Source organism: Heterocephalus glaber, unplaced genomic scaffold (assembly GCF_053883595.1).
Source record: "Heterocephalus glaber isolate CG9 unplaced genomic scaffold, H.glaber_assembly_v1.0 deba00000470, whole genome shotgun sequence".
Taxonomy (NCBI): Eukaryota; Metazoa; Chordata; class Mammalia; order Rodentia; family Bathyergidae; genus Heterocephalus; species Heterocephalus glaber.
The window spans coordinates 12,829,393-12,840,587 of record NW_028258145.1 but is presented as its reverse complement, the minus strand read 5'-3'; the positions used below and the strand labels follow the sequence as shown (position 1 = coordinate 12,840,587).

Genomic DNA, 11,195 nt, shown 5'->3' with positions numbered 1-11,195 from the left:
GGAAAAATTGTATAATACAGTCGTGAGACAGTGGGAAGCGATCTGTGACCAGCAGGGCAAATACAGCCAAGCCCAATGAGTTACATGATATTTATGACTGCCTTTCTGGAAAAAAAGAAAGAGCAGAGTAGAACAGTTGCACCTAACACATTTACTATTCATCCTTTAACAGAAAATATTTCCCGAACCCTGGGATAAAGAGTACCAGAGCTCTCCATTCATGGTTCACTCTCTTGTACCCATTAAGCAAAGTGATTAAAAAATACCAAGTGGAAATACCTGTCACCTGGCTTTCCCACCCAAGGGCTTTTTCTGCTAGTCCAAAAAAAGGACAAATTTTTACTGGCCTCTTAGAGGTGGAATAACAATTTGGCCAGTAGGGATAAGCCACTGGAGACCATAAACTTCACCAGGCTCAGCCACCTGCTCATTTATTTAAGCCCTCCTTATTCTAAACCAGAGAAGAGAATGGAATGACCCTTGTAACCTATCTCTCCCCACTCTGAGTACCTGGGTTCAAGAGGGTGGCAGGCCCACTAAAAATGATGCCAGAGGAAGAAAGACAGAGGTTTTACCGCTGAAAATCATATTGCTCAAGCACAGAAACTGAAAGAAAGAAAGAAAGAAAGAAAGAAAGAAAGAAAGAAAGAAAGAAAGAAAGAAAGAGAAGTGTCTACAGAGGTGGATGTGGTACATAAGACATTGTTGACACATTTAGATAGCAGAAGGGCCCATAAAAATGATGGGAGGAAAATGACAGACTCCTAAGAACAATGTTAGAAAATCAACTCCAAGAATGAAATGAGGTTTGGGGGAAATGGTGGAAACAGTCATTGCTTAGCTCTGCTCTGAGCAAGAGAGCTATATTAGTCAGATTTCTGTTGCTAGGACAAAATACCTGACATATACAATTTAAAGGAGAAAAGATTTATTTTTGTCATGGTTTCAAAGGCTTCAGTCCATGATTGTCTGGCTCTGAAGGGCTTGGTGGAGGAAAGATGCTGAACTTATACCATCCAGAAAGCAGAGAGGAGGAGAAGAGCCAGACAGAAAGAGGCCTTGGACCAGACATAGTCCTCAAGATCATGCCCCTATAATCCACCCAGACACATCCAGAAGTGTGTTTTACTAATCTCCTAGGCATCTCTCAAGCCAACCAAGCTGACAATCAAGATTAACCATTCTGTATGGCTAAGTAGTACTCCATTTTATGCAAAAACCACATCTTCTTTATCCAGTCTCCAGCTGATGGACAATTGGGCTCTTTCCAAGTTTTAGCTATTACAAACTATGAACACAGGTGCGCATTTATCACTGTGGTATGATTCTTTTAATTCTTTTGGAAAGATACCCAGCAGAGGGATAGCTGGGTCAACTGGGACCTCTAATTCTAGTTTTTTGAGGTATCTCCATTTTGATTTGCACATTGAGGCCATAGTCTTAAGTGAAATAAATAGTACACACATGTATAAATACCGAATAATTTCTCTGATGTGAGACACTAAAAATGTAAATAAGGTTCAAATGGTATAATTGATAATGTGAAATAGGAAGAAAAGGTCTAAAGGAGTAGCGGAAGTGGGAAGGATAGGGGAAAGGAAAGAAGGGGAAAAAAATATGATAAAAGTAAAAAATGTAAACAAAGTCTGTAAATAGGGAAGCCTGGAGGGAGTGAGGGGAGCGCAGGGGAAGGGGAAAAAAATAAGAACCAAAATATATCATGTAAAGGTACAAGATCTCAACAATGAATATAACTGTATTGTATACCTAAAATGTACCAATAAACTTAATGAGAAAAAAAAAAGATGAACCACAAAAAAGTGAAAAAAGAAGAAATGCCCCACTGTAGAGAAGAGACATCACTATGTGAACACGTGATATTTTAAGAATCAACCCATGATTGTTTCTCTTGCTTCTTGTACAGAATGATTGATGACTAATGTGGTGACCACCCTTGACAACAGGCTAGGAAGCCCAAGATCAGACATAAGATGGTACCAAGGCATCTGCTGCTTTGAATAAATGCCTGCATCTTGTCTTGGTGGAACAACGTGACAGGGCAGAGGGGAACTTACAGCTAAGAAGGGCTTAAGTGACTCAAGAGCTGAAAATTTCCCAAAAGCTGGAGCTCCTCACGACATCCTGTCATTGCCAACTCCCCACTTCTGCTTGTTCTAGTTCCTTGGGTCTACGTTGCTATTTACATCACTGTCACTCTTGCACTCTCCAACCTTAGTGCAGCTATTTCTATAGTGAGTTGTTTTCTACTCTCTGGCCACTGGAAGGAAGTTCTGTGGCTTGAGCTGTCTTCTTGGAGAGACAGGGCTTGATACATGCATTGTGCAATCTGCCTGTTTGGTACAACAAGAGGTTTTACTTCCTGAAATGAACAGGGTGGTAGATGGCCACAGGGTCAAGATGAGACATGGCAGAACTGCAGAGACTGTTACGTCAAAGGGCATTCCAAAATTTCCCCCAGGCAGAAAGAATCCATTCATCCCTCCATCTATACTGTAATATTGGATAAGTTGTTTCATATCTCCTGGCCCTGTATCTTCATCTCCTATTCACATGCAAACAGCAATTTGTCTTCATCCCACTAGGTCCTACCAGGCTCACTAGGGTTCCTTTCAGCTGCCCTATTCTGAGGTCCTGGAATTCTACAGCTAGAAGATGTCAAAGTGTAAGTACGCAAGGCTCCTGACCTGTATTCCAAGTTCCAGAATTGATTAAATAAGAGCTGATGCCCAAGTCCCTTGCATACATCCTCCCTTCCTGTCACTGCCTTTTATCTGCCTTTGCTCACCTTGTAATTAACAGACATCTTTGTATTCTGTCATGACAGCCCACAGGGCCATCAGACCATGAGGTCTGCTGGGCACTACTCATAGGATTTGAGGAAGGTATCAGTCCCTGCATAGAGAATGGAAACAAGTGATGAATTTTCGAGTGAATGCTGTGGAGAGAAAACAGAAGAGTTCATGAGGCAACTCAGACAGGGCCTCTGCAGTGTCTGTAGGACCAGACACTTAATTTTATAAGGGCTTATTGTTCAGAATTTATTATTGTTTACCAAACTCCCAAGAAACAGATGCAATGAATACCTTTTAGATTTCCAACAGAACATATAGCTTACCAAAGATGGGATTCTTATGTCTGCCTTCCCGATGTCAAGGTACTAAGAGCCAAGCTGAGAATCAGACAGCTGCTTGATGAGGAGGTCCATGAAGATATCCCTGTCCCAAAGTAGAGCCTATTTTATTCATACCTCAAATATTCTCCTCTGTCAAACTCAAGGGCTATCTCTCTTGGATAATGCAGGACAAACACAGTACCTGGCACATTGTAGGCACCTGCCTATTTGAATGAAAACACTGTCCAATCCCTGCCCCCTCATTCAGGTAGCAAAGCCTTCCTGCCTATATTCACATTATGCTAAACTTAATGGTAAAAGAGTTCACAGCCTTCCAAGGGAATAAAAAAAGTGAGCCAGGTTTCAATTCAATGCTGTAATGAGTGCAATAAACCAGGATGTGCTCTTATCCCCACACCAGTTATGACCTGGTCACTCATTTATTCTACTAATGAAGAGCTACCATGGGGCAGTACCATGGGTCAGGCACTCTGCTGGTCTCTGGGTTAAACAGAGTCTGGTAATGCTTCACATTAAAAACAGGCAGCATTTCCCTGCTTGATCTTCTTATAGAACCAAGAATTCATTAAAATTTTTTTTTATTAAAAAAATTTTTTCAAGCAGAGAGCATGTCTACTACATTTTAAAAAGCAAATGAAATCATGAACACTTGTCTTATTTACCACCTTTTCACAATAAGACTTCATTCAAGCTATGGCACTGGTCATCCAGCACTGATGTGCTAAAATTAGACTGGCTGAAGTACTGGCACATAGCCTCACAAGGTTGCATGAGTTTGTGTGTAGGATTCTCCCAGCCATGCCAGGAGCCTGCATCCTGCATGCAGTGTGTATCCTGCTCCATCCGAAGGAGGCCAAGTGTCTCTCCAGAGGCTCCTGCAATTGACAGAGCTCTAATCTTCACAGAATAGCATTCTCAATTCAGACAAGGAGGGCAGTTGTCACTTCCTTATACCCATTTATCCGCCTTCAAGTGGAAAGGTTCTAAATTTAAGTACAAGAAAATGTGTCTGTGCACGTATATCTGTGTGTCCCCCACTTGTTGCACAGATCCTAAATTAACATTTTTCCAACCCAGGAAAATCCAGTATTTTAACATTGACATCATCTGCCCAGTGGGCATAAGAAAAACAATGACTATTTGCATAATGACACATTTGCAAAATGTTTCACAGTTTGCTACCCCTTGCTCTTCCAGGGACTAGGGAGTTGTTGCAGCGAATTAGCCCCTTCCCCCAGAATTTCCCACCAATCCCCTTCCTCCATTCCATGCCTTTTACTTGGTTGTGACATCAGTTAACCAACGGGGAAATTTCTCAGCTCTTCACTTCTGCTTTTAAGGGACATACAAGAGTAAGGGAGAAACTGGCAGAACACACATTCCTTCGGGGTGCAAGGCATAGAAGACTGATCTGAACTTCTCTCCAGTGGATCTTCATTGCTCAAGTATGACTTTTAACTCTTACTTACAACTAGGTTCTGAAGATCTCTTCCCCATCTCCACCCCTACCTCATGCCTTCTCTCTCTGCTTGAGAACTGGGCTTTTTGCAAAAATGCCAGATATATTGCAATGCTATGACTTATAACATATTCTGGGTATTAATATTGCTTATCTAGCAGCTGACGTCTGAGAAATAAATGTCCAAGTCTTGGCTCTGGATCTCCTAGCAATATATGTTTGGATTTGGTTCTGCAAATGCTTTCCGTTAGACCCAAAGGATGGCTCTTTCAGGCATTCACTCATTTTCTCAGATCATTTCATGTATCAGATGCCAAGGGAAACTCACAAATGAAGGCAGCCCTCAGGGACAGCGATGCTTCAAGCAGTCACTCACTTTCTTCTCTTTTACACAGGTCTCTGAGGCAGCTATGGCAGCAGTTCCTGAATTCAGCAATGAAGTGACAGCTTACCACAGGTCAGTGGCGAGACTGAAACTAGTAATGTGCACAGGGCTCCCCTTTCAAGAATGGAGGATTATCTGTACTTAGAGGTCAGATTTGTCCCAAACTGCCTCTTTCAGTGGCAAGCAGTGTTCAAGTTAACCTTATTTAATGACTCACTCCCTACTCTAAGTCTAACTTTGGGACCTCAAACCCATCCAGATGTTGCTGTGGGGGCTTCCTATAAATGACAAGGGAGTAGAAGACACCAAGTAGATGATCCATAGGACTCCTTTGCAAAGTTTGACTTGAGTGAAAAAAAGAGCTCAGATTTTAGCAGTCTACAGGCCTAGGGTTTAGGTCTCAGGGTCCAACACAGAGCACCTGGAATGCTACTTGTCTAGCTCAGAATCTGTCCTCTAGACTATTCTTTTGTATATCACCATGGAACTTGATAGAATGATGTTTACAGTTTTACAAATGGTGAAGATCCATGTGTATAGAAGGAAAGACAAACTTGTTTAGGAGATATCATTGAGCCATGTGTCTGTTTTTATTACAGTGATGAGAATGAAATGTTCTTTGAGGTCGATGGCCCCAAACAGATGAAGGTGAGACTCTGGACTTTACTCCCTACCCATAGAGGGTGTCTGACACAGGAAAGCTCAAAGAAAGGGGTCTAGTCTGTGTCATTCCCAGGACTAGTCTGTGTGGAATGACTTTCTCCTCTTCAGGTGAGACAGATGTAGGCTGCACCCCATGCTGCTGGCCACCATGCACTTCCCATTGCACCATAATCCCTGGCTAAGGCTTGGTCATGCTGCCTTTTACTAGGAAGACAGCCAAGTCTTCAACACAAATTTGATCCTCCTCATAGAAGATGGGTTCAGCCTACTCCAATCATCTAGCCCAAACTCTGCAACCCAGAAAGGGTGACCTTGAGAACTGATATATGTCTACCCCCTTTAGGGTAGAACAGTTTTTTGTTCCCTGGGATGTACTTACGACAAGACATAGATGATATAAGCCAAAAGATGAATTGGGAGCTGAAACAAAAATGTTCACTTGCTGTTTGATGTTTAACAAGTCATTTGGCCTGATTTGAAATATACAGAGCATGAACTAAATAATCTCTGAGATCTTAGCATACTGCAACCTTCAGTTCTGAAATATTTCAGTGGTATCTAAGTCTATCCTAAAACATGGGCATTTTTCAGACTCAACCCTACAGAGATCCATGGTGACATTCCAGCTGTCCTTTTTTTTTAGGATGCCTGGTAACTTTCCTAGGTGGTGGGGCCATCCACCCACCCAGTTGGATTAGTTATATGGATTAATAGGCAGCTACTTTTCTCTTTTTTTTATTCATTACAGACTCCCTTATCTTCATGACAGTCCTCTGTCTTGTTGAAAACATATTTATTTTTAAGACCAGTTAATTGGTTAATTACCACTATCTCTTCCAGGGCCTAGCTCTCATCAGGACCCTCTGCTCTGAATGAGGACTTCTCTCCTGCTCAACTTTTCTCTATGCTGCTAGGTCTCTGTCACCATCCTTTGAGCTTTGGAGCCATTATCATTGCCCAAGGCAACTTTACTTAGACCTGCATATAGAGTTTCTCACAAGAAAGTGACTATATTTCACAAGTAGTAACCATATAGTATTTGCATACAGTATTTGCAGAATGTCCATAAGGAAAGGACATGTGTAGAACAATTGAGAACTTATTCAGCAAGCATAGATGAATAGAAAATGTCATGATCATTATTGTCATAAAAAATTAAATGCATAATGTTAAAGTTATAGAGATAAAAAAAATGATATAGAGTTAAGAAGGTATAGGGCCGGGGATTTAGCTCAGTGGTTCCACCACCTGCCTTGCAAGTGCAATGTCTTGAATTCAATACCCGGTACCCAAAAAAAAAAAAAAAAAAGAAGGTGTAAGTATATGGTGATGTAAGAAAGATAATGGGGAAATGGAATATGTTCTAAAATAGCATATCAGATTCAAGAAGCCCACATTCTGGTTGCCAGGTGCCCTTGGGTAAGCCACTTAACATCTCTGGGCTTCAGGGATGCAGGGATTATCAACATTAAAAGCCCCATTATGGCTAAGAGCCCCTCCTGTTCTGTGATGTCCATGAAGCAGCTTGCTGGCCTAACCACTGCCTTGGTTTCTCCACAGCATTGCTTCCAAGACCTGGACCTCTGCTCTCTGGATGAGGGCATCGAGCTACAAATCTCCCACCAGCACTTCAAGAAGAGTTTCCAGCAGGTGGTGTCACTCATTGTGGCTGTGGAGAAGCTGAGGAAGGAACTAGTTCCTTGCCCATGGACCTTCCAGGATAATGACCTGAGAACCTTCTTTCCCTTCATCTTTGAAGAAGGTATTGAATGAGACCTGAGAGTAGATGGTAGATCTTCACTCAGGTGCTTCTCAGTCTGTCACTCAATGGCCAGCTACCCTCCTTTTGAAGCCCTTTAAAGGTAGAAAGCCTAGTGGTAAGAAAACAAAGAAGCCAAAAAATAAATAAATAAATAAATAACAAATTAACCATCTCTTTAACTAAAAGTTTTCTTAAAGGTAACTACTTACATGTGCAATTCACTTATTTTCAGAATGCTTTTATTTAATCTCACCACCTCCATGTTGGTCTAGTGTTATACAATAAGTACCTGGATTACAAGTCCATGGTGAGTGATAATAGTGGTGAAGCTTGCACCCAGGTTTCACAGTGCCAGATCCAGTGTTCTTGCCCACTCAGCTCCCAAATTCCTCCCCACTAGTGTTCAAATCCAACTTTGACTATACATATTCCGATGTCCTCCAAGAAACCCAACTCTCTTGCTTTATATCACTAGGCTTGCTCTTCTAATTTTCTGCCCTCATAACATGTGTGTTCCAAATTCCAGAACCCATCATCTGTGACACGTGGGATGACAAGTATGAGTGTGATGCACCCGTCCTAACACGGAACTGCAGACTCCAGGATACACAACATAAACACTTGGTGTTGTCTGACCCATGTGAACTGAAAGCCCTTCATCTCAACGGAGAGAATCTGAACCGGCAAGGTAACTGGGCACATTTTGGTTTCCCTTCCTGGCCTCCAGATGGCTTGCTAATTCTGTATGTTTTGAGCAAAGAAACCACTAAAGCAAATTATTAATACAAATGAAAATAAACATAAATAAGAGCACATGAACATATCATTTTTGGTCCATTCTATTACTTTGAATGTTTTGGCATGTTCATTTGTTAGCAGAAGGTGTGACTGGGAGAATTAGGCTGTTCCAGCACTCCCAGGACCACGGTCCTCCAAGTCACATAGGGATAGTATGGGGTCATTTGATGGACAGGCCCTAACTGCCTGTGGGTTCCTTTTTCCTGTTGTTGAGGCTGAAAATGAAAACAGTGAAAAGATAATGGGTCCAACCCCACTCCCAACCCTAACACGCTTCCTGCCCAATACCACCATGGTTCCTTGCAGGGAAGTTTATTAACCATCAGGAAATATATCTCTCTGCTGTAACTGGCACATGTTTCAAATGTGATGAGGCTACCATTAGCTGTAGGGATCGCCCTGGCATTGTGCCACTGTGGATGAGTAAGGGAGCTGAGGACAGCAGCAGCATGTTCTCCCCTAAAGCTGCTAACCTTGGCAGGCAACATCCTTTGGATCAAAGCTTTCTACTTCTAGCCAGGCAAGGATAATACTATTTCTTTAAAACTGAGTAATGAGAGCGGCCCCAGGCCTCCAACTGAGACTGCTATGACCATGAAAGATCAAATTAAGTGTCTCTTTTTTGGAACCACATTCTCCAGCCACACCACTCCTCTCCCAGTTCTTTCCCACTTGCTGCTGTGTTCCTGAAACACCTCTGGTGCCTGATTTCCTTTGGAAATACAGCTTTTAACTCTTTCCTGGCCCCCTGCATCGATCAACCCACTAACTCAGCTATTATCCATGAGAAGCCATTGATCCTATCTGTGGGGCCAAATGGGCCTCACTGTGGTTTCTCATAGGGGATGCTAAAATTGTCTGAGTTCTGTATGTAGAGTCCAGCGGTTGGGCTCACCTGGCAATGCTGTGTCCTTGACCACAAGATCCCTCTCCTTTCTGCAGTGGTGTTCTCCATGAGCTTTGTACAAGGAGAAAGAAGAGATGACAAAATCCCTGTTGCTTTGGGCCTCAAGGGAAAGAATCTGTACCTGTCCTGTGTGATGAAAGATGATAAACCTGTCCTACAGCTTGAGGTAAGCAAATACCAAGAAGGAAACCCTTCTCGGCCTCCTCTGAAGCACCCTCCACCATCATTTACTTCCCCAACAATCACCTGTGCCCCACCTGCACCCCTGGACAATCTGAGAGCACGTCTGCTTTGCAATTTTGCATAAATGTAAAATGGATTTAACATAAATTTTAAGTGCACACAAATTTCACTCCTACTGCAGAAAACTAAACCATTTTGCCACTGTTATCATGTTTTGCCATTGTTCCCACTCCAATAGATCATGCAATGTTAAGGCTACAAGAATAAACCTTTTGGAGTTCCCTTGTTTGACTGATGACAATTTAAGAAATTAATCAGTTAAAGGAACCTGTCATTAATCTCCACTCCACTTCCAAAATTGCATCACCACCACCTGCAGCTTTCCTAGCAAAAACTTTATTGTCATACTGATGACATTCTAGCCAGGACCATAGAAAAACTATAGCAAAAGTACCTGGAAACTAGGTACTCCTAGAAGCTTCAGCCTAATTTTTACTTTTCTTCTTTTAATTTGCACCTACATGCTGTTCCCCAGTATTGGTCCTTAGATTCAGAAAAGACAAAGGGCTCTTCAGTGACTATGTGGGGTCCCAAAGACAACTCGGGAGGTCAGTCCCTAGTACCACAACCTCCCCATCAGTTTCCTCTCTAGCCAGCCCCAACATTATCTCTACTGTAATCTTTATCCCTTCCCTCATGAAAATTCTTATTTCTCTTTTGCTGCAGAGTGTAGACCCCAAACAGTACCCAAAGAAGAAGATGGAAAAGCGATTCGTCTTCAACAAGATAGATGGCAAAAGCACGGTGGAATTTGAGTCTGCTCAGTACCCCAACTGGTACATCAGCACCTCTCAAGCAGAACACATGCCTGTCTTCCTGGGAAATAACCATGGTGGCCAGGACATAACTGACTTCAGCATGGAATTCATGTCTTCCTAAGGAGTACCACACCTAGTGGGTCCACATCTGGTGAATGTAGCCTTGACCCTCAGGGCTGGAATAAGAGGGTTTGAGCACAACTGAAGGCTGGATTTGACTGTTACCCACTGACACCCAGCTGTCTTCCCTAAGTGCATGCTAAGGAGTCCTTTTGCCACCAGCTGGGGCAAGTGCTCTCTCCTCTCCCCCTCACCTGTCCTGCTTCCTTCAAACCAGCCTAATGGAAACTCTAGCACATCCTGTTCAAAGTCTCCCTCTGTCTTTCACTCCCAGCTCCTGATGAGCAACCACTTTCCTATTTATTTATTTATTGATTGATTGATCTATTTAATTCAAGGAGGACAAGGACAGCAGTCCCTGTGAAAGACCCTAGTCTTTAATATTTATGGAATGAATGTAATTTGGACTGGTACATGGTCTACATCAAGTTTTCATTAAGACTGAAAATAGATAAGTTCAGATTATGTAGGTGGGAATATTGAGGAGTCAAAGAAGTATGATCACACTGTTCTGAATAGTTCTGAAATAAAATTCACTTAAAACAAAGAATGTTTTGCCCCTGTTATTGACTTTTCTTGGATTTGACACAGAAAAGTAAAGATAAAGGAGATCATGAGAGTTTTTTTCTGGTATCAGGAATCAAACTCAGGACCTTGTGCTTGCCAGATAGGCACAGCACCACTGAGCTAAATTCCCAGCCCAACCATTGGAGTTCTTGTTGAAGGGGTAGCAGCCCCTCCTCACTGCTGAATGCTGCACAGAACCTAGATATATGCCTGGCTGCAAAAGCAGTCCCTTCACCCATTCTCTTCATTTCCATTTTTCAGCAAAAGTGCACAAGATTCATCTGAAAAACTAGATCAGCTGAAGCGGTATAGGGAGTAAGGGTCACTGGTAACATGCAGTGATTTTTCTGTCCATTTATTCCACAGACATCCATTAAGA

General features: G+C 42.3%; 1 protein-coding gene across 2 annotated transcripts; it reads left to right on the top strand.

Annotated features, from left to right (window-relative positions):
• The first annotated feature begins 4,465 nt into the window (after positions 1-4,465).
• Positions 4,466-10,799, top strand: Il1b (interleukin 1 beta). Of its 2 annotated transcripts, XM_004844530.4 has the most exons (7): positions 4,466-4,599; positions 5,009-5,070; positions 5,598-5,646; positions 7,222-7,423; positions 7,950-8,111; positions 9,164-9,294; positions 10,038-10,799. In XM_004844530.4, the coding sequence occupies exons 2-7, from the start codon at positions 5,024-5,026 to the stop codon at positions 10,248-10,250; spliced, it is 804 nt and encodes a 267-aa protein (XP_004844587.1). In that variant the 5' UTR covers positions 4,466-4,599; positions 5,009-5,023; the 3' UTR covers positions 10,251-10,799. The 2 variants fall into 2 exon arrangements, with proteins under 2 accessions (XP_004844587.1, XP_087060361.1); XM_087204235.1 differs by lacking the exon at positions 4,466-4,599 and having other exon boundaries at positions 4,727-5,070.
• Positions 10,800-11,195: the final 396 nt, after the last annotated feature.